At 36.4% G+C, this 21,227-nt stretch overlaps 5 protein-coding genes across 7 annotated transcripts; 2 read left to right on the top strand and 3 right to left on the bottom strand.

The window, feature by feature from the left end:
* Nucleotides 1-5,504: 5,504 nt before the first annotated feature.
* Nucleotides 5,505-8,842, bottom strand: LOC108822706 (transcription initiation factor IIA large subunit). 2 transcript variants are annotated; one of them, XR_008937913.1, is made up of 13 exons: nucleotides 8,708-8,842; nucleotides 8,448-8,610; nucleotides 8,148-8,312; nucleotides 7,905-8,057; nucleotides 7,700-7,745; nucleotides 7,559-7,617; nucleotides 7,307-7,420; nucleotides 7,075-7,218; nucleotides 6,935-6,995; nucleotides 6,708-6,865; nucleotides 6,534-6,617; nucleotides 6,365-6,441; nucleotides 5,505-6,035 (listed from the first exon to the last, which is right to left on the bottom strand). XR_008937913.1 is itself a non-coding variant. In XM_018595851.2 (12 exons), the coding sequence occupies exons 2-12, from the start codon at nucleotides 8,571-8,573 to the stop codon at nucleotides 6,418-6,420; spliced, it is 1,134 nt and encodes a 377-aa protein (XP_018451353.2). In that variant the 5' UTR covers nucleotides 8,574-8,610; nucleotides 8,708-8,842; the 3' UTR covers nucleotides 6,185-6,417. The 2 variants fall into 2 exon arrangements, 1 of the variants encoding a protein (XP_018451353.2); XM_018595851.2 differs by lacking the exon at nucleotides 5,505-6,035 and having other exon boundaries at nucleotides 6,185-6,441.
* Nucleotides 8,843-9,162: 320 nt separating this feature from the next.
* Nucleotides 9,163-11,064, top strand: LOC108822707 (tropinone reductase homolog At1g07450-like). The gene is made up of 6 exons (XM_056992656.1): nucleotides 9,163-9,328; nucleotides 9,437-9,644; nucleotides 9,728-9,944; nucleotides 10,025-10,131; nucleotides 10,195-10,274; nucleotides 10,799-11,064. The coding sequence occupies exons 1-6, from the start codon at nucleotides 9,264-9,266 to the stop codon at nucleotides 10,908-10,910; spliced, it is 789 nt and encodes a 262-aa protein (XP_056848636.1). The 5' UTR covers nucleotides 9,163-9,263; the 3' UTR covers nucleotides 10,911-11,064.
* Nucleotides 10,997-12,603, top strand: LOC108822708 (tropinone reductase homolog At1g07450). Its single transcript, XM_018595853.2, has 6 exons — nucleotides 10,997-11,129; nucleotides 11,226-11,339; nucleotides 11,467-11,674; nucleotides 11,780-11,996; nucleotides 12,105-12,211; nucleotides 12,319-12,603. The coding sequence occupies exons 2-6, from the start codon at nucleotides 11,275-11,277 to the stop codon at nucleotides 12,508-12,510; spliced, it is 789 nt and encodes a 262-aa protein (XP_018451355.1). The 5' UTR covers nucleotides 10,997-11,129; nucleotides 11,226-11,274; the 3' UTR covers nucleotides 12,511-12,603.
* Nucleotides 12,604-12,700: 97 nt separating this feature from the next.
* Nucleotides 12,701-13,811, bottom strand: LOC108821834 (probable inactive L-type lectin-domain containing receptor kinase III.1). Its single transcript, XM_018594824.2, has one exon. It carries the CDS (start codon nucleotides 13,809-13,811, stop codon nucleotides 12,846-12,848), a length of 966 nt encoding a protein of 321 aa, XP_018450326.1. The 3' UTR covers nucleotides 12,701-12,845.
* A 4,546-nt stretch (nucleotides 13,812-18,357) lies between these two features.
* LOC108819536 (methylsterol monooxygenase 2-2) lies at nucleotides 18,358-20,906 on the bottom strand. Of its 2 annotated transcripts, none has more exons than XM_056992524.1 (7): nucleotides 20,692-20,906; nucleotides 19,957-20,094; nucleotides 19,529-19,674; nucleotides 19,228-19,347; nucleotides 18,930-19,142; nucleotides 18,762-18,842; nucleotides 18,358-18,692 (listed from the first exon to the last, which is right to left on the bottom strand). In XM_056992524.1, exons 1-7 carry the CDS (start codon nucleotides 20,719-20,721, stop codon nucleotides 18,605-18,607), a joined length of 816 nt encoding a protein of 271 aa, XP_056848504.1. In that variant the 5' UTR covers nucleotides 20,722-20,906; the 3' UTR covers nucleotides 18,358-18,604. The 2 variants fall into 2 exon arrangements, with proteins under 2 accessions (XP_056848504.1, XP_018448094.1); XM_018592592.2 differs by having other exon boundaries at nucleotides 18,358-18,677.
* Nucleotides 20,907-21,227: the final 321 nt, after the last annotated feature.

The following is a 21,227-nucleotide window of genomic DNA, read 5'->3' as shown; positions in this document are numbered from 1 at the left end:
ACACCAGCCAGTCTTATAAGCTAAAACCCAAAATGTGTTATGAGCATATATATGCGCATACTAGATGATAACCATTTCTTATGGTAAAAAAAAATCCGTGTATCCAAACAAAGAAATTAAATATATATAGTATCGGTAAAAAAAAAATAGAAAGACTGAAAAACGAAAAAATTACGAAGCAGATAAAAACATATTTTTTTTTTGTAAAATTTAAATTATTAAACAATCCTATATTAGTCTTTCATGTCAAACCAAAGTTAAAGTAGGCTAAATATGTGTCAAGGAGGAGTTACACTAAGTGATGGTTAAATATTGGATGCACATTATAGAAACCGAGTATGATTTAAATCAATTAATTTAATATTCCAGTTCATTCTATTGTCTTCAGCATTTCCATTTAATTTTATTTTGATAACACTCAATCTATATATACAGCTCTCTTCTCCCAGCTCCATCCCTCTAGATCTCTCTCTCTCTCTCTCCATTTAATTCTTTTTCGTCCTCTCTCTATTTAACTCAATCACTACAAACTCATAATCAAATAAAAACAATAAATAATTAACAGAGACCGGCCTTCACCTAAGTCAGAAGCTTTCTCTCTCCCTCTACATATTTCGTTCTTCTTGAAACGTGGAAATGAGCGAGAAGTGGAAGCTGTCTAAAAAGGATGCATCAGATGCATCGTGCTCATCTTCTAGTTCCTCTAAATCTAAGTTCTCTAGAAGCTTCTCGACGAGTGCTTCCTCCACAAAGGCTCCCGCATTCGTACGGAGCTCATCCACCAAATGTTCAGTGACATCTTCTTCCTCTTCCATCTCAAGAAGCACCTCGAAGAAAGAGAAAGGATCATCATCATCATCATCTTCCATCACCCAAAGTACAGTAACTTGGCCAAAGAACAGAAAGGAAGGTTTTATATCATGAGAAGGTGTGTGGCTATGCTTGTATGTTGGCACAAACATGATTCCTAGCCTACACCTCATGCAATTTATATTCTTTTCGTTTTGGCATTAGATCAGTTTGATTCTCTACTCTAGGTTGCTACAAGTTTCTATAATAGTACATTGTAAAGACCCTTGCAAGAAAGAGTTTCTTTTGATAATTAGTACTATATATTTTACAAAAAAAAAGATAATTAGTACTATATTATTATTATTTTGATTAGACAGAGTCATGTATACAAATGTGTAAATAACATCGAACATTTAAAATAAAATGAGAGTCTTAATGCCACAATCTGGAGGGTCGATGTGTCGAGACGTACAATTATTTTGATAGGATTAAATCGAATAGTCACTTTCAATGTCTGGAAAATAATTTAATAATAACCAATTATAATCTATTTGGTCAAAGATCATAGGTTGTTTTTTGGTCAACAGATCTGAGTGTGTGTTTTTCACATCTTTTCTACTTAATTTGTTTGGCTCCATATGGGATTTTGCAACGTTTATGCTCTTTTTTATAGCCGTGATGATTAGACTTCAACAATGTTGTTTAAAACAATAATGCGTACTAGACTTCTAGTTAAGGGCATGCCTATTATCCTGATGGGATAATGATGTGATCAATAAAGTTGCATGATGCTATTAGATTATAGATCTTGCCAAATGCCAGAACCCATACATAACAGAAAAGTCTCGTTTACAAAACAAAGAGAGAGAGAGAGAGAGAATAATATTCATTTTTGCATTTTTGTGGCAGTATTCTCCTCACACATTTTTTGGTCTCGTGAAGATTCCCTCTTGCCAAACCTAATTTTTTCTGTATATATATGAACGAAGCCTATGTTATCAATACTATTAAAACAGAAGACCCTTTTTGAGGTACCCTTATGTTTCAGTAGTATTTACAATTCTTTGCCATTGGAATATTTTAAAGGTATGCTTTTAATTTAATTGATGTTTTCTGATTTTCTTTTATTTATGCAGAATAAATATGTAACAGTTTTCGGCTACCTATTATTTAAAGAACACATGCCTCTCTGACAATTAACATATCATAGTTACATACGTTTTGTTATCTGTCAAAAACCTTTTTATTTAAACAACATATGCCTGTCGAATTAGAACAAACTTCAGTCACTATAACACACTGGTCTTCAATTATTAGTATAGATTATGTACCAATTCTGATGTTTTGATAATGATTTTCTACGACCCCAATGCTTCAACGTTTATTAGAATCTGCAAACTTCCACTTAAAAACTACATTAATATGTTAATATTGTTTCCATTACCATTCATCAGTTCCAATCATTTTTAATTTTACAAACGATTGCATCATAAAACATAAATAAATAAATACCAATCTTTTCTAATCAATAACTATATATATATATATATATATATATATATATATATATATATCTAAATACGTAAATGAAAAATCTTAACTCAACTCAAATAAACTAAAATATGGGTAATTTGTTAAGTTAAGGGAACCAAATATAGTAGATGGCAAATAGCTGATCAATTTAAATATTATCATATATTCAAAATATCAGTAGTTAACTAATCATAACATAAAAATCGCAGCATCTATTCTATTAATCCAACTATTATTTCAACAATACATATCTTTTTAATTTAACTGTTTCAAAATTTAATTTCTGAATGTAACCACCACATATACTCACCTAATAACCAGGGGCCACAAACCTGATAGCTGATCAATATATCTTAACTAATCAAACATTAAACATCAATTAAATAAATAGGCAAATATGTAGGCGACAGCTAAAAATATGTAATTTCAGTTTTTTTTTCGATTTGTTTCCTAATAATCAGGACCATATAAAATCTATTTTCTTGATCTAACCACCATTTAAATTCCTACTAATCGGCAGCAATTTTCTTAAGTTAAATAAATATGGTTAAGGTGAAGGATAGCTGATAATATATAACTTTAGTATTGTCGATTTGTTTCCTAATAATATGGATCATAACCAATATATTTTACACTGGAAGCAAATAATATAAATCCACTTGGCAAGCCCAGTAAAATTAAAATCACTTTTATTGTATAATCAAAAATCCAAACAATAAATATATAGATGTATAAAGTATAAAACTAGATTTTGATCCGCGTTTCGAAAGCGCGGGTTTTGTTTAGTTATAAACAAAATTAGATATGAATTAACATTTTATGATTTTTATATTATTATGTTATAAGGTTGTAGTATATCGAATAAAGATTTGTTTAAAATTATATGATTTATGAATTAGTTTATTTGAGATTTTATATGTACACTCTTATGTAACTTTTTCTTAGGTATATGCATTTTATTGGATCCAAAAAACTTAACAAAACTAACACGAAAATACATGTTCGAGTAAACTACATATTGGTTTTTGTTTTTGGACCCGTATGTTTCTATTCCAGTTGGGTACCCAAAATACCTGAATATTTTTTTGTAATTATGTATATTTGGGTATTTCAAATTGTTTTTGAGTATTATAGAAATTTTTAAGTTTCAAATTTGGATTTTAGGTTATAGTTTCGGGTTTGGGTAATATTTCAAACTTTTAAAATTATATTTCAGATATTCGAATAAAAATTTGGATATTTTTGGTTCTTCGGATAAAATTTTAGCTTTTGGGTATTTGAATATTTTCATGTATTTGTTTAGATTTTTGTGTTTTGTTTTTTTTCAGGATTTTGGGTACTTTGAGTATTTTTTTATCCAACCCTATTTTGTACCAAAATAACATAAAATAATTACAAATATTTTACAGATATTTGAATTATATAAAATATTAAAATGAAATTAATATACTTAAACTAAAAGTATATTTACAATATATATATATATATTTAATATAATATATTATTATTTTTTACATTTTTAAAATAATTTGTTCGGTCTTCGGGACGGGTTGGAACGGGTTGGATTTGATATTGGTTTTTAGATATAACATTTTAAAAGTCGTTTGAGTATATAGACCAGGTCTAATAAAGTATGAGACTTTCATTTTTGGTTCGATTCTAAATCGTTTTTTTGTACGAATGTTTTTGACTAATTATGTTAGATAACTATTAAGAAAATATAATATGTTGCAAAAATTAGGAATAAATTTTTAAAATAATATCTGAAATGTGTATAGCACAAATATATAGTTATGTAATTTGACATATTTAATATAGTTACCAAAATTATTACATTAAACTAATATTAAACGCAAATATGATTAAAATAAAAATATGATTACAAAAATATGATTACAAAAATATGATTACAAAAAACAAAATAAATTTCAAAAAAATAAACGAAAATTATATTAAATTAAAGGGTAATTCTCTCAAATATCACTTTTTAAGTTTTGTCATAAAAATATCATTCAAAAAATAAAATGACCAAAATAGCATCTTTTTGTTTTTAAAAATTTAATATCTATTTTTTATTTTTTAAAAATTGAACACATTCCTAAAACTCCACACCTTAATTCTTAACCTCTTAGATTAATTAACTCAAATGTTATAAATGTAAATTTACCCTTCAATAAAACTTTTTCCGGTCATTTTCCTCTTTGTGATATTATTTTTGTGACAAAAATTTGGTTTAGTGCTATCTTTGGCTTTTTCCCTAAATTAAATTAATATAGTTACCAAAAATTATATTAAATTAATTAAATGCAAATTATGATTAAAAAAACAAATATGATTACAAAAAATATGATTACAAAAAATACTAATATAAAATTAAAATTTTCAAAAAAATAAAACAAAAATATACCCGCCCTTTGAAGGGCGGGTCAAAATCTAGTATTATATTAAAACTTAACATTAAAATTAATATAATGTGTATATAAGAATGTACGTACTTAGACACTATTTCCGCGTTACTGACATGAATAAAACTAATAGTCCCTCTTAGGAGCGGGAAAATAATTCAACATATTGAAGAATCCAACAGAGATTTGTGAACCACACGATCTTTGTCTCTTTTTGACTCTGACGATAATGTTCATGATCATAAGTGTTTTGGATTTAATCAGAAAAAAAAAGTTATCACGTTACAAATGTATTCAACAGCCTTTTTCAATAATTGCAGAAAAAGAAAAGAACAACTCAAAAAAGTTGGTACGGATAAATTCAAATGAATAAGCAACAAAATATTTGAAGAAAGAAACTCGGACTTCTCAGGTGAGAAACCAAAACACAAAAGTGCAAGAGTGATAAAGTGAACAACAGTGTCAGAAAACTTTTATTAAGTAAAAAACGCGTTTGAGAAAATGATGACATGGTTTCAAGAGAGACGTTGGATATGTCAAGAGTGAAAAATCTGACGGTGGAGGTAGCACAGTAGCAGCTTCTGATTTTGGTACTGCGGAACCAAAGTGGTTAAGTAGGAATCAGAACTTTTGTGGCGACTGTTCGTTTTGATCCAGGGGAAAGTAGCTTTTGAGCTAAGTTTCTTTTTTTTTTACAGACGTCGAGACAAAAGGCTCGTTTTTAGCTGATGCAAGAAACATTAATTTTGAATATTATTTTAAGATTCTAACAAAAAATGCGAAAATTAACTTTGATTAAAGATTAAGAAGGTATTAAGGATAAAACATGAGCGATTTAAAACGTTTCAACCAAACAAAGACCAGGTGGTTGGGACAGAACAACGACGCAAACTAACAACAACGAAGTTGAGCTTATCTTGGGCCTTTTTGTCCAAACTAAAAGATGCCCAAAGACACAACTCTGTTTTCCCTCACATGTTACACCTCAACTGATCTTATATCTTTTATTCTTCTTCTCTTCACATCACTTTCCTTCCTCCATATCTCTCTCTCTCGGTTTATACTTGTATACGTATACTCATTGGCTCAAGACTCATGGAGAATAGTGTGAACATGTTTGGGAAGAGCGAGTCCTCAGATTACCACTGACTTGGCTGCAGAGCCAAGCATCCACGTCTCCAGACTCTTGACAGTGTTCCAGAGAATCCCTTCTTGCATCAGTCTTGTGATGCAGTTGCAACCGCAGAGCTATTCCTCTGCTTTCACGTCTCTTTGTTTCTCCAAATCTGCACTCTTCTTCTCCTCCTACACAAGAGGATGATTTCAGGTTTCATGTTGGTTGTACTGAGAAGAACATGTTTGAGACAAATTTAGATCATTCACAATGATATGATCTTAGTGTTTAGGAATCCCCTTGATCTTTCAAAATAAACACACATCTTAAGATGCTGTAGTAAGAGACAAAAGAGCTTTTAGCAATGTTAATTTCCCATCGTGTGAAAGAGAGTCTGCTTCAACCGGAAAAATCATATTTTTTTTACAAGAAGCCAACCAAGGTGCACTTTCCCATAAATAATCACTGTCTTTTCTCACAGAAGCTGGGTCTAAATTCACGAGAAGAAAAAAAGAAATACATTGGACACTGAAGGAGAGTGGCTTCTCCATAAGCATTGCTATTGTCAAAAGCTCAGAAGTCGAACTCCCCTGCTGCCTGGAAAAAGTAGATAAAGAACGTATGTTAGTAAAATATCATCCATCAACTATAACAGCATCCAAAGCTTTTGTTGGGAGGCAAACATTTACTTTGTTGAAGAGAATATCCTTATCGTTAATATGCATGATCCCATCTTTCAGATTGCACTTCCACCTGCTCTTAGTGCGAGTTACCTAATTTTAACGTACAACACCAAAAAACCAAATCTTACCAATACGCTCAATCACAACCGAAACCTTGTGTAAAAACAAGAGTTTCATTACCTTGTCAAACTGAGCCAAAACCAGATGTTGTGTGTTCATATCCTCACCACTTTCCAAGTCATCTAACTCGTCGTCATCATCATCTTCATTCAACAGCTCTTCATCGTCTTCAATGATATCGTTTTGTGCTGCAGCAACAGGAGTGCTCGCTTGGATCTCTAACAAAGAGAAAATATTCACTTAGTTGCTCTATAAAAAAAAGGTTTTTGTTAAGAGGCTTCTCTTACCGTTTGGAGCGGGTGTTCTGCCCTCGTTTAAGTCTTCATTGGGTCCTTGATAGCTGTATATCTGCAACGCGGTATCGTCTAAGTACTATATAACAATTTTGACTACTCAATAAAAAAAAAGCTGAAGCATTCATTCGTACATTTGGTGTCGACAACATTTCATCGTAAGGGTCAGGCATTGGCCCATCAGCTTGAGGAATCTTTGAAGATGAGCAGAGGAGATCTCGTGGAACCCTTCTTTCACTAACAAAGGTTATGCAGAATGAATCACCCTCAAGGTTTACCTGCAGAATTTGTCCTTATAAACTTGTGCCTGCATTCTTGAGCTATATTCTAAATGTAAATGAAAATGTATTGGTTCTAGGTACACACCTGAGGCATATCATCGCTTGCACCATCCTGTTGTGGTATAGACCGACCATTTTGATATTGTGTAGAAGAAGAATCATCACGCTTTCGTTTGCCGGAAGGTGGTACAAATAGGTCCTGAAAATATTAAATAGTTCAGGAATATGACTTTAAAAAGAACTGTAAAATGAGAAAAGAACTTGAAAAGCACACTAATCAAATTAAAAACAAAAAAAACAAAAATCCAAATTCACGATTCTTGATTTAGATGTTAACCTGCGTGAACTGCTGACTAGAGTTCCCTCTCTCAGGCTCATCACGGCCATCCACATAAGCTAGCAGTAGATCAAACGTTTAAATTCCAAACATATTTTTCTTTTCACTGAGAAATGAAGTGCTGGCAAAACTAGAACTTACCAACATTGACATCAGGCCTTGGATTTGTCCATGGAGATGGAGGTTGCTACAAATAAAGAGTATATTTCTTAGTTTATGCAAACAAACAAATAAACAAACAAAAAATCAGAAAGTACAAAGTCAAATCTCTGTTATGTCTGTGAAAAAGTCTTGGTATAAGCAGTCACACTACACAACTTTAATTAAAAAAAGTAGAGCTGCTCACCATATAAGGACTGGGTCTTGCTTTGACATCAGCATGGATTCCATTCTCAGATCCAGGAGTTGGATAATCACTGGAGCCAGTGGGGATGTTATACATGGATGAGTTATCAGCAGTCCCCGGAAGCGGCGTTGGAAGTGGGGTCTGCAACGGTGTCTGCTCAACACAGAAACTATTACAACAACAACATCTCAAAGAATCTAATTATTTATCAATCACTAGTAGTGTGTAAGTTTGTTTACTCACCGGAGGGAAGAGCATTTCAGCAGTGGGAGTCTCGTACTCCTCAGTACCTTCATAAGGAACATTAAGATCATGAGTCAGTGGACCTCCAGGTGTTGACCTCTGACCCGATGACCTGTCAATTGGTCCAGACAAGACTCCAGCTTGCATCATCTTCGTCTCCCAAATCTACATCGTCCCCAAAAAAAAAAAAAATCAAAAACCCTAGCTACAGCAGAGCAAATCTCGATTCCACTAACAATCATCAAAGTTCAATCCTTTTTCAATCGAATTAAGAAAACCCTAGTTGAAAAAAAAACTTACTCCTTGAAGCTCGGAGAGAACACTCTCGCCGGGACCTCCGTTGTTAACGAACTCCTCACGGACTTTGCTGACGACGTCCTCGATGACGTGGATATACACACCACTCGTTGTCGTCGTTGTAGCCATCTTCTCTCCTACCTCTCGAATTCAACCGTCTTTGAATCTGATTGGTATCAGAAGCATCAACAATCTCAGGGCAATTTACCCCCAATGCCCAGGAAAGAAAAAGAAAACCTTAAACCAACCCCCGATAAGCTCACCTAGGGTTTGGCAGCTGGCGGTGGCAACGATTTGGCGACGAATCGAAGAGAAATGAGAGCAGAGGAATCAGAGATCTGGTGGGATGGGAAGGAGCGGTCAAGACAGAACAAAAAGCTGCGAAGAATATAAATAGGTTTGGATCAGATCACATATCAGTACGGACACGTGCCGTTATCTGAGCCGTCCGCATTTTTCCAGATTTTTTTCTTTTCTTGCAAATATCTATTCATGGAGTATTTTTTATCCGGTCCGAGTTTATTTGTGCTGTTGAAAATCTTAATTTTTCTAACATTCGGTAATGTTGTAAAAAAAATTAAATAATTAGTTCAAATTATAATTAATTAACCATTATTTTATATTTATATATTTAATTGTAGATATAGATTATTTTTGTACAAAATTCTATAAATAAATCGTTTGTGCTCAGCTCTTCTCTCTTAGGTTAGTTACATTTCTAAACAATTTTTTCAACCACATGTTTCATATATAGAACTCATCGGTCTTATCACTTCTTTTTTTTTCTCTTTAGTAACGTTTTCTGACTGATACCTTACAATGGATAGCCGGTGGAGTCTTCAAGGTATGACCGCTCTAGTAACCGGTGGAACCAAGGGGATTGGGTTCGTCTTCTTCCTCCAAAATGCTCTGTTTCTTTCGTGGTTACAGTTTCCATCTTAAGACACAAAGTGAAACATGCATGAATTGCTTTTGAATTTTGTAACTTCCAGGTTTGCGATAGTGGAGGAACTTGCTGGTTTTGGTGCAAGAATTCACACGTGTGCTAGAGACCAGACTCTGCTTGATGAATGCTTAAATGAATGGAAAGTGAAAGGGTTTCAAGTCACTGGCTCAGTGTGTGATGTTTCCTCTCGACCTCAGAGAGATGAGTTGATGAAGACTGTCTCTTCTCTGTTCAGTGGCAAACTCAACATCCTTGTAAGTTTAATCCTAAGTTTTTTTTTTCATGCCTTTTTTCTCTATTGAGTCAATCACTATCATTTATTTGTTGTAATACACAGATCAACAATGTTGGTACCATTATGTCAAAGCCGGCTACAGAGTTTACAGCACAAGATTTCTCAGGTCAAGTAGCTACAAATTTGGAGTCTGCTTATCATTTATCTCAACTGGCCCATCCTTTACTTAAGGCCTCTGGATTTGGTAGCATTGTGTTCTTGTCTTCAGTATGTGGGGTTGTCTCAGCTGGTCAAGTATCCATATACAGCTTAACAAAAGGTTCATATGTGACACATTGCATAACTCTGTTTTTTTTTGAATGATGCCTATATACACATCTAAGCACCTTGAAAATGCAGGAGGCATGAATCAACTGGCAAGAAACTTGGCATGTGAATGGGCAAGTGATGGCATAAGGTCTAACTCAGTAGCTCCTTGGGTGACTAGAACGCCTCTTGCCAAAACAGTAAGCTAAAACGTTTTTTTTTTTTTTTTACATGAATCTTGGTTTAATGTTGGACTTTTTCAGCGTCTTGACGACAAGAAATATGCTGAAGCTATCTACTCAAGAACCCCATTAGGCCGTGCGTGTGAGCCGGGTGAGGTTGCTATTATCCTATATATGTATTTGTATAGTTTCATCTTTGTATACGTGTATAGGGAGATTGTATAGAGTATAAATACAGTAGTTTGTACATACATTTTGATTAATGAGAATGGGTTAACTTTACTCATATGGTATCAGAGCGATATGAGCTCGTTCTCTAACTGACACTTCCGCCGTCTTCACTCACCGTAACCGTTTTTTTTTCCTCCGCCGTCTTCTCGGATCTTTCCGATCATCTCTCTGCCGTCTTCGATTCGCTTCTCTCATCGTTCCCTGTGCAATCTCAGCTCAACTTCAGATCGTCTTTGACATCGGAGCTCGAGATCCATATCAATGGGGAAACGAAACTGCAAATCGAAGTATCGTCGCTCTTCGCCGGATCTTCCGGAATCTCAATCACCGACTTCTCCGATGACTCGTGATAGACCTTCTGGATCTAATCAACGTCGCGATGTCACCGAATCTCCTGACCTCACTCGATCTGTTCATCCTCCATCTGTGGCTCGCTTTGAGGTATCCGATTTGCCTCGCTGGTTACGTTTCTTTGTCTCCCTGCAGCTTCTTATATAACAGGACAAACCATTTGTATTGATGGAGGTTTCACTGTTAATGGCTTCTCCTACAAGCCAGAGGTTTAAACCCTAGTAACACTTCCAGAACAACAATGATGTAATAATGTATCAAAAGTTTTAGTTAATCGTAAGGGTGTTTATCTTATTTTTACTCCCACGCCATTTGTTAGCTCGGCTGTACCATTTGTACGCTTTTACTCTATGCATCAGTTTAAGTTCACCTACAAATCTAAGAAAAGAGTATCTCTGTCGTAGCTACCACGTGTTACAAGCAACACACAAAACGTGAGGCCCAGTTTTGTTCTCTTGTCTCTTGCGTTGTTTTTTTTTGTCTGAAAGAGGGCAACGTTACTTTTTTCTAAACAATTTTTCTTCAACCAGATTTTCATATATAGAACTCATCGGTTATCACTTCGACTGATACTTTACAATGGATAACCGGTGGAGTCTCCAAGGCATGACTGCTCTTGTAACCGGTGGAACCAAGGGAATTGGGTTCGTCTTCTTCCTCCAAAATGCTCTGTTTCTTTACTTCTTTCGTGGTTACAGTTTCATCATTCTAAGAACTAAGTTAATGTCGAAACGTGCATGGATGCTTGAGAATTTGATTTTGTCACTTCAGATATGCGATAGTGGAAGAACTTGCTGGTTTTGGTGCAAGAGTTCACACTTGTGCTAGAGAACAAACTCTGCTTGACGAATGCTTAAATGAATGGAAAGTGAAAGGGTATCAAGTCACTGGCTCAATGTGTGATGTTTCCTCTCGACCACAGAGAGATGAGTTGATGAAGACAGTCTCTTCTCTATTCAGTAGCAAACTCAACATCCTTGTAAGTTTAATCCTAAGTAGTTAGCCAAAAAATATGAAGTTAATCCTAAGTTTTTTTCATTCCTCTTTTTCTCGTCTTTCACTATCATTATTTGCTATGATGCAGATCAACAATGTTGGTACCCTTGTGTCAAAGCCGGCTACAGAATTTACAGCACAAGATTTCTCAAGTCAAATAGCTACCAATTTGGAGTCTGCTTTTCACTTCTCTCAACTGGCCCATCCTTTACTTAAGGCCTCTGGATGTGGTAGCATCGTGTTCTTGTCTTCAGTATGTGGGGTTGTCTCATCTGGTTTAGTATCCATATATAGCTTAACAAAAGGTTCATTTCATTTCACATGTGATACATTGCATAACTCTGTTTTTAAATGATGCATCTAAGCGCATAACTCTGTTTTTAAATGATGCATCTAAGCGCCTTGAAATGCAGGAGGCATGAATCAACTTGCAAGAAACTTAGCATGTGAATGGGCAAGTGATGGCATAAGAGCTAACTCTGTTGCTCCTTGGATGACAAAAACTTCTCTTGTCCAAAGAGTAAGCTAAAACATTTCCTCTTTCTTTCTTTCATTTTTTTTTTCTTTTAAGTTTCAGTATAGGATTTTTTCTTTCTTCTTTAAACCTGAATCTTGGCTTTTTTTCAGCGTCTTGATGACGAGAAATATGCTGAAGCTATCTTCTCAAGAACTCCATTAGGCCGTGTATGTGAGCCACGAGAGGTTGCCTCGTTGGTTGCGTTTCTTTGTCTCCCTGCAGCTTCTTATATGACAGGACAAACCATTTGTATTGATGGAGGTTTCACTGTTAATGGCTTCTCCTACAAGCCAGAGGTTTAAACTCTATAAACACTTCCTAAACAACAATGATGTAATAGTGTATGAAAAGTTATGTTATTGATTTTGCTGGTGAAACTTCTATTACTTGTTCCATTCTGTTTAGAAAAACTAGATAGTATTAAGCTTATGAAACAAGAGTTGAGAATGGACTTTAAAACTTTGTCTTGGCAAGCAAGGAACTGGTGGCATCAGCAGACCAATCAATGTAATAACAAAAGGAATAGTTAAATATAACTATGCATATTTATCCAACATTTTATTTATTTTTTTCTCTAATAAAATCAGGAAAGTAATACATTTATCAAAAGAGCAATGCATTATCCTCTAGGGTTCAATCAAATCATAAAGACCACCATAATTACAAGTGTGCAGATTATGATTAGTTTAGTACCCTTAGGGTTTGCAGTTGCTGAATCCGAAGGAGTATCAAAAACGGGATCAAAGTCATTTAAATCAGATGGCGACGGGGCTGAAAGTGAAGGAAGTAGAGTGAGATCAAACTCTTTTGCTTTGCCTTCTCTACTAAAGCTCCATCCAAGAACATAATGATTACTCGTTATGTTTCCTGTAGATGCTGAGAATCCGACATACATCTTGTCGTTAAAGATCTCTGTAAGATTCATCTTTCTTGACAAAAGAGGAAGTTTAGGTTTAGAAGTGTCGAGAGGAGCCAATGTGACGTTGAGAACCATCTCCACTCCATTGTATTCGATCCAAGCCCGGATCGGATCTTTGCTAGAAAGCTTCAAGCTTATGTTCTTGCTTTGCCGGTTCGAGAAAAACGCAGCTGGTGCAGATTCGACAGAGACCAAACCGTTGACGTCGATCCCCACGTGGTTACCGTCGATGTCAAGGAACTCGTTGGACTTCACCGTGTCAAACTCCACCGCGAGGATTCGATTAGTTGAGTTTCCGTTGTCTGAAGTGTTGAAGAGACCGAGAAACTGGCTCGCCATGGCTCTTGTGAAGTCCATGGAGGGAGAGATCACAAAGACTAGGCCATGACCTGGTGCGTTGATTGAGAAAACGAAACTTGTGGAGAAAGAAAGTGGATTTGATGAGTTAGTGTTGTTGAAAGGTATGGGGAAGCCATGAAAGGCTTGACCCATTTGCCTCCTTGAGGTGTTTGTTAGCTCCAAGATACCACTTGGGAGGATCTTTGCGGATCCGTAGTTTAGTATATTGGCTTTTAAGAATCCATGGTGAAGAAACTCGGTTTCTTGTTGTTGACTTAACACGCAAGAAACGAGGCATAAGTGAGTGAAAATGGAGAGAACAAATGATATGGAAGTAATTGCCATTGATGGACAACAACAATGAAGAAATTAGAGTGTAATTTGCTTGTCTTAATTGTTCTCTCGTAATGTATATGAACTACATGGAGAGAGACCATTTATTAAGCATTTTGTTAGCTTAATATTAGAAAGTTATATTTATTACCAGAAAACCAATCAGCTGCTAGTTCAAAACTTGACGTTCTGTCAGCTAAATCTTTTTGTTGACAAAAACAAACCAGCTATATTGTCTTTAATATATAGAATCCATGTATTGTTAAAGGATGTATCTATATGACTTGTAAAGCTTAGTAATTTGTTCAAAAAAAAAAAGCTTAGCAAAAGACATAATTTTGAACTGTTCAGGTGCTAGTTAGACTTAGCTGATCGTGATAAAGACGTAGGGCCTAACTTCCCAAACTAGCCTAGTATACAATAAAATAGATGCAGGCAAGGTTTTTCAAGAACTACGTGCAAGTAAGAATCTAAACGTATTTGTTTATATAAACATAAATAATAATTGACTTAAGGGCTTGTCATCACTTTTAAGTTTTAACTAATTAACAAATCTAATACAATAAAGTTAAGAAATCTGCCTCCTTACGCTATCCACGACATCTTTGGTGAGAGGAGCAAATGGTGACACATGGCGCAACGATAGTGGTTTGTGTGCTTCACGCGTTATTGTGTGCGATTTGTGGCCCACACAACATTAAACCTTTCTCGCCCATTACTGTTCATCGTCTCTCTCCTTCCCGTCGACGCTGTTCGCTGACCTCTTCACCAACGCAAGAGAAACGGCTCACCCCTCCTTCAAGCCGGCATTTATTCTTAGCTTTTCCTAGTGTAATCAGCCCCTCTCTGTAAGATTTCTACCAGCCTCTTCGTTTTCATTGAAACCGCCGCACTCTCTTGCTATAAATATGAGCCTTTTTACGATCATCAGTCTTTCTCACACCAATTTCCAAACAAAGCAAATTTCGATCAAGCGATTGCGATGGCCAATTCATACACTGTTCTTGCTAACCTCAGAGCCGGGCGATGCTCTAACACGGCCGAGGTCCGCCTGTTGTGTTTCTGGGATGCGAAGAACATCAAAGGGGGGAAACTGATCAGTCTGGAGATGTTGTTGATTGACGAAGAAGTAAGTTACTTTGTATCTCTTTAGAAATTGTTATAGAGTTCTGATTGAATATAGTTTTCTTTCGTAATCAGTTGCGTCGGTTTCTTCGATTTTAACTTTGTATCTCTTTAGAAATTGTTATAGAGTTGTGATTCAATATAGTTTTCTTCCGTGATGAGATGGTTCGGTTTCTTCGATTTCTATCTCTTTGGATTGAAACTTATTGTATTAGAGTTTTTAAAAAACTATTTCCTCATCTGAGCAGCCCATTTGTTGCGTCATTTTCTGAATTATTTATTTGTTCATGTCAACAGTCAACGCTGGTTCAAGGGACTGTTCCTGCCGCATTGAGCTTAACCTTCAGGGAGCGCTTGTCTGAAGGTTCGATTTACACCTTAAGCGGGTTTGATGTAACACGGAGCAGTCCCAAATACAGGTTATCTGATGGGCCCATAGCCATTCGTTTCAACGAGGGCACTGCTTTTGAAAAGTTACCAACCACCACGAAGGTATTACCAACCGAACACTTTCGCTTCCAACCGTATGACCACATGCTCGAGCTTGCAAACACTGGGAAGCAGCTCCCTGGTAATCACTTCTTCTCAGTCTTTTTGCGTTATTTTCCTCATATTACGGTCTAATGCCATATTTTTGATCATTTGCAAGACGTTATGGGAGAGCTGCGTGCAATTAGGAGCACCATAACAGACAGTTTACCTGGGCCACCTCGAGTTATGCTCACTTTGCGTATGGAGGGGTACGTTGAGTTCTCTTCAATATGTTTGTTATGATGACGCTCCTGCGGGCGTGTCTCACCTGCTTACTTTTATAAAATGCAGGGATGTGAATGTTGTTGTGAGTGTGTTTGATTCCCTGGCTTTTGCCTTCCACAGCAAGCTTGATGGTTACGGGAGAGAGCCTAGGATTGTCCTTGTCACTGGCATCAATCCTAAGATCTTCTCGGGTAAGCGAGCATATAAGCACTGTTTTATTACATGCTGACATAGTGGTCCTATATTAACTAAACACGTCTTCGCAGGGAAACTTTATCTGAATGGCACTTCTGCCATCCGTGTATTCTTTGACTGTGAGACTGCCGTAGGAAAGATAGCGTTTGAAAGGCAAGTTTTTAAGTTAGTAATTTGACTTCCTATATTGTCTGTGCAGTTTAATACTGTTTGATATCTTTCATCTAATTACCAAACAGATTGACGGGTGGTGGGATAGACCAAGGAGAGCCTTCATCAAAGGTGGTCCGCCGCTCAAAAAATAGAATCAACCACCCTCGCTGAGCTTAACCAGTTTGTTCTCACCGGTGATCCTCAGGTATTGAGTTCTTAGTTCAAAGTCATTCCTGGGTTATTAGAATAGTATGTGCTATTTAGTGCTCCTCAGTGGATAATAGTTAGTTTACAGATATCTGAGGATTATTAGATTTTGGTGTTCCCTTCTCTGATACTATGTTGACTAATAATGGACTTCTCTATTGTCCACAGACTATCGAATTCCTTTGTACAGCTAAAATAACTGAGGTTCAGCTAGCGGAGGGCTGGTGTTACATTGGCTGCGCTACCTGTTCTAAGAAACTCATACGAGAGGAGTCTTCCTTTACCTGTGGCCCATGCAATCAGACTAATGCTGTCGCTGAGTTGAAGTAATTGTTATATGTTTTCATGCTGTTTGCCTAATAGAAGGATCACGTCTTCTAACTTCTTCCTATACTATAGGTACGGGGTTGTGTTCTCTGTGTCAGATAAACGGGATAGCGTCTTTTACCGGCTTTGACGAAGAGATTGGGAAACTAACTCATGTTCTAGCCTCTGAGGCTGCGCAGATTGTGGTGAGAGCGGTGGCTCATCAATTTCTTTGCCCATGGGTACTTGGACATACACAAACTGATCTAATGATTTGAACCATTCGCAGGGGATTGGTGTTAATGCTCAAGTTGACAAAGAGCTCCCTCGATCGCTTGCTCCTGTTGTTGGAAACACCTATACTTTTCAGCTAAAGTTGAAGGACTTCAACTTCACTCCAAACCACCAGACCTTTACTATTTCCTGCATATATCTTGCCCCAGAGCTTGCACCCACCCCAACATTTGTTGTTAGTTTCTTCCCCTTAGGTGAAATTGCATTTTCTTCTTTTAGTTATTCGGGCTAACATATTTTGCTGTTTTTGAGATACAGGAAGTTGATGACAATGCTGCACCAGAGCTTGAAGGATCCGCCGTAGTTGGAGATGCTTCTCCAGGCACACTGAAAAGCACTATTGCAGAGCATTCCAGCTCTTCTGGTGGTCCACTTGAGGGTCGTGAGCCAGCAGATGAGGAAGCTACTGGTCTGAAAGAGAGTGCCAGAAAGAAGGCACGTGTGGAATGAGTCCTACCTTGAAGCAGAGCCACCACTTTTCCTCTCTATCGTTGACGTTTTAGGATTTTCACGTTTCTTTCTATTTTGAGAATTTACTGTCTTTTTTTTTTAAACAAAACTCTCTGACGGTGTGGTTGGTTTCTGTATTGACCATGTTTTATTTCTTGCCATTTAAGTACGTTTCCAAATCATTCTAAATTAGCCATAAATCTCAAGCCCAAAAGCTTTGATTATGCCTAATATTTAAACTGATTTATTCTAAATACATAAAATACCCAAAAGTTACACAGATTTTTTAAACGTAAATTTATATGCTAATGGGAACAAAATAAATTATTTAGTTTTATTTAAAATATTATTTATATGCTAACTCATTTACGAAATCACATTTTCCAAAATTTACTCCCACTTAAAGAGAAATTCTTTCAACTTATAAAGTTTCTCCTCCTTCTACATTGTTCCTATACGTTCAGTAAACAAATGCCATCAAGTTCTCTCACAAATATTTAAAATTAAAATTACGTTTTATATCTTTTTCTCTTTGGCAATAACATTTCAATAGCCTTCTTAACCCAAATCATCTGCTACGACTTACAGGTTTTCAAACCAACCTCCTCCGACGGTTTACATTATCTCCGGATGATTCACAAACTTGAAGAACCTGATATATGCCGCAGATTAAACAACTTAAAATCCGAACCCGGCGCTACGCGCCGGCAAACTACTAGTGTGTAAATAAAACAACCAGCTGAGTGATAATATTGTTGAGATTTCCAAACTAATTAAATGCAAATGACGATGTTAAGAGCGGTCTAATTCGTGCACCCAACAATTATAACCGTACTCACAGAAGCTGCGAGAAAATATTATTTTCGAAATTCAAACCGTTGTTTTATCTATCTATACATGCTCGCTGATCAGTTCAGTTACCTGTCTTGCAAACTAATTTTCCCGGTGAATAATATGGTTGTCAGTTAGACCGGGCCGACAGAACTCAACACATTTCGGACCAAAACTTATGACCAACACATTTCGGACCAAAACTTATGGGCTAACTAAATTTGGCCCAGAAAATCAATGATAACATCTAAAAGAGTAATTAAGCAACAAATCAAATCGGTCACTCATACCAAATGCTTCAATTTCCCAACCCAAACACATGCTAATTTTCAAGGACCCCCACATTTGTAGCAGTTCTAGATACACATAATAAACCAAAGACATAGAACAGCTGCAGCTACATGGAAACAAAATAGAATAGAAGACGAGGTTGCAAATGCACCACTAGTAAATCCGCATTATGTTCTCTGCAATCCAAACTGGTGATTTCACGTTTGTTTCAATTCACTGGTTTCTTTAAGAGACTTCAATCTTCTGTAGCCCTTATCGGTCCCAAAGATCCTGAAAAACACACACCTAAAACGAATTGTTAAGATATCTTTTTTCCAAAAGCAAAGAGATAATAATAATAGCTCTGATGTTTACCAGTCCATATACACAAAAGTTGAAGAGTAGTTTCCAGACTTTGTGTAGAGGAGGCGGTGATGGTAGTCATGGAAGTCAGCACTGTAACCAAATTAGTGAAAAAAAATTTCAATTATTAACAATGTATTAAAGCTTTTCAAGAGAGTTGGCTTAGGCATGTGATCTTACCCTCCATACAGCGGAAGAAAATTTGAGAGGCTCCATGGGAAATGATAACCACAATGAGCCTCAACTGTCTCAAGCACTCTCAGAACCATCCATAACCAGAGAGTAATCAGGTGGGGGCCGGTGAGAGCTGGACCGACTATGGTAGCAAATCCCAGGAATAGAATCTCAGCGGGGTGAGCATATTCTGATGTTAAACCAAATGGTGTGGCATATCTGGGATATGATAAAATGGTTGCTCTTTCAGAAACTTATTCAAACTTAACATTTTTAGAGTAAAAAATATGATTTGAAAACTTACTCATGATGCACACTGTGCACGTTCTTGTACAGCCATTTTGAGTGCAAGATCCGATGGCCCCAATAGAAAACAAAATCCTCAATGATGAAGTAGAATAATATCTGGGCAGAGACTTCTTTCCTGGAGGAGCATCACCAAAAGAGTCTTATATACCTGATCAAACATAATCTCAGGTTCTTTCATGATGCTCAACACTGACACTTTTCGTTTTAAAGTGTTTTTTTGAATTGCCAATTTAAAAAGTTTAACATCAGAACCCAAAAGAAAAAAAAAGCTCAAGCACTAAAGAACCTGATAATACCAGGAAGGTAGAGGAAAACTGCTTCGCATTCCCATGGCTCTGAAGACAGGATAGGAAGCCATCATGAGGGGCAAGTTAACGCAGAAATGATAAAGCAAGAGGCGAGTGATACATTTTCCTTGGGCTGCAGGTGTGTTGTTTTTTGCCTGACCAAAAAACAACAGCATTTGTTGATCATTAAAAAAAAAAGTAAGAGAAGCTGAGGAAAAGGATCACAGCTTCAACGTTCACTAATGATTGCAGACATGAAAACAAATGAACTTTTTATCAGTGAAACAACAATTGCCTTTCTACAAGTAGTCATGAACAACTGGAAGGAAAAAAAAAACAATTACACAAGTGAGTAGATTAATTGGTGATCAAACCTATAAAAGATCCTATTGAAACGATCACAAAAGCATACAAAATTAAGAAGAGAGGGAGGGTACCTGAATTTTGAACTTGGTGAGAAAGCCTTGCCTTTCTAAAAAAATGAAAGGGAGACCAGACAAGAAGAAGACGCTTTCATGGAGGAGGAAACTCCCAATGCAGGCCAGTTGAAAGTCGCTAAAATGCGTCACAAGGTACTGCATCATCACCCACCAAAAAAACACAAAAGGATCAGCGAATCTTACAGTTTCCGTACTGCGAGAAAAATGGGCCAATGTACACATAAAATCTTAGGTGAAAGAAAACATAAACTGATTGTAATAGAGTACTGATATCATCATCAGTTCAGTTGAGTCTCTCTTTCTTTCTTTCTATATATATCTCAATAGTGGTAAAAGTAAGCAGGAAACAGCATTTGCTTGTAACTATCACAGTGTTTCATTGATCCAGCATTAAATAAATGCACACAGTAGTATAGTGGAGGTCATCATCTGAAGGGAGTTTTGAACAGAGATGGACTTGGCTACCGTTCATGATTCAAAAACCCTAAACCAGTTTTAAGCTCCAAAAAAAGGAAATACTCTCTCTAGCATAGTCAAAATTCAGATCTAACGCATTACTGTAATCGATACGAGCTCACGTTTAATCCGACGGATCAAATCAATCAAGAGCAGAGCGGCGGATGATAAACAAGTGAAATAAATCACAATGCGGCGAGGTGAAGTTAAGCGAAGACGGAGCATAACGTGTAATCGATGAAAACTAGGAGGTGAAATAGATGTGAGGTACCGTACCTGCCAGCCCGATTCGACGAGGGAAGCCATTGATGGAAGGATCTATGAGAGCTAGAGATGGAGAAAGAGAGGCCACGAGCGAAATGAATATTAACAGACTGTCACCCAACGAAAATATCTTTTTTTTTCACCAACTAACTTCTTTTGACCGTCTCTCTCTGTCTGAGGCTATACGGACCTTTTCAGTCTAGTAAATGCTTTACACAGACAGACACCCCTCGTGCGCATCACCCTCCCATCTCTTTTTATAGCTTTAATGGTCTTCCACTTCTTTATTTTTATTCCCTTTCTATGTTAGCCACATTTTCACATATTTTCTACACAGTTTTTTCTTTTTTTTTAATAACTCAAGAGATTATTTATTCACTCTTGTTTAAGGTTTCAGGATTCGATTCCATCTTTTATGTGAAACGAGCATCATCATCATCAACAACGTATGATCCTGTCTCTCCCTCCGTGTCATATAATTTCAGATTTTATCAGCACCCTTGGCTTGGCTGCTACAATTCCAAATATATACTGTCCTAGTCAAGACC

This window comes from Raphanus sativus, chromosome 8 (genome assembly GCF_000801105.2).
Source record: "Raphanus sativus cultivar WK10039 chromosome 8, ASM80110v3, whole genome shotgun sequence".
NCBI classification, from domain to species: domain Eukaryota; kingdom Viridiplantae; phylum Streptophyta; class Magnoliopsida; order Brassicales; family Brassicaceae; genus Raphanus; species Raphanus sativus.
This window is presented reverse-complemented; position numbering and strand designations above follow the sequence as displayed.

What these genes read in the sequence shown, in the direction of transcription:
- LOC108819536 (XM_056992524.1), bottom strand. Translation starts at nt 20,721, where the DNA reads ATGGCTTCCCTCGTCGAATCGGGCTGGCAG. An exon ending in TCGTCGAATCGGGCTGGCAG is followed by an intron (nt 20,095 to 20,691) that starts GTACGGTACCTC and finishes GTGATGATGCAG; the next exon opens with TACCTTGTGACGCATTTTAG. An exon ending in TCACCAAGTTCAAAATTCAG is followed by an intron (nt 19,675 to 19,956) that starts GTACCCTCCCTC and finishes TTTTTTGGTCAG; the next exon opens with GCAAAAAACAACACACCTGC.
- LOC108821834 (XM_018594824.2), bottom strand. Translation starts at nt 13,811, where the DNA reads ATGGCAATTACTTCCATATCATTTGTTCTCTCCATTTTCACTCACTTA.
- LOC108822706 (XM_018595851.2), bottom strand. Translation starts at nt 8,573, where the DNA reads ATGGCTACAACGACGACAACGAGTGGTGTGTATATCCACGTCATCGAG. An exon ending in TTCTCTCCGAGCTTCAAGGA is followed by an intron (nt 8,313 to 8,447) that starts GTAAGTTTTTTT and finishes GGGACGATGTAG; the next exon opens with ATTTGGGAGACGAAGATGAT. An exon ending in AAATGTTGTCGACACCAAAT is followed by an intron (nt 6,996 to 7,074) that starts GTACGAATGAAT and finishes ACCGCGTTGCAG; the next exon opens with ATATACAGCTATCAAGGACC.
- LOC108822708 (XM_018595853.2), top strand. Translation starts at nt 11,275, where the DNA reads ATGGATAACCGGTGGAGTCTCCAAGGCATGACTGCTCTTGTAACCGGT. An exon ending in GGTGGAACCAAGGGAATTGG is followed by an intron (nt 11,340 to 11,466) that starts GTTCGTCTTCTT and finishes TTGTCACTTCAG; the next exon opens with ATATGCGATAGTGGAAGAAC. An exon ending in AAACTTCTCTTGTCCAAAGA is followed by an intron (nt 12,212 to 12,318) that starts GTAAGCTAAAAC and finishes GCTTTTTTTCAG; the next exon opens with CGTCTTGATGACGAGAAATA.
- LOC108822707 (XM_056992656.1), top strand. Translation starts at nt 9,264, where the DNA reads ATGGATAGCCGGTGGAGTCTTCAAGGTATGACCGCTCTAGTAACCGGT. An exon ending in GTGGCAAACTCAACATCCTT is followed by an intron (nt 9,645 to 9,727) that starts GTAAGTTTAATC and finishes TGTAATACACAG; the next exon opens with ATCAACAATGTTGGTACCAT. An exon ending in CATATACAGCTTAACAAAAG is followed by an intron (nt 9,945 to 10,024) that starts GTTCATATGTGA and finishes TTGAAAATGCAG; the next exon opens with GAGGCATGAATCAACTGGCA.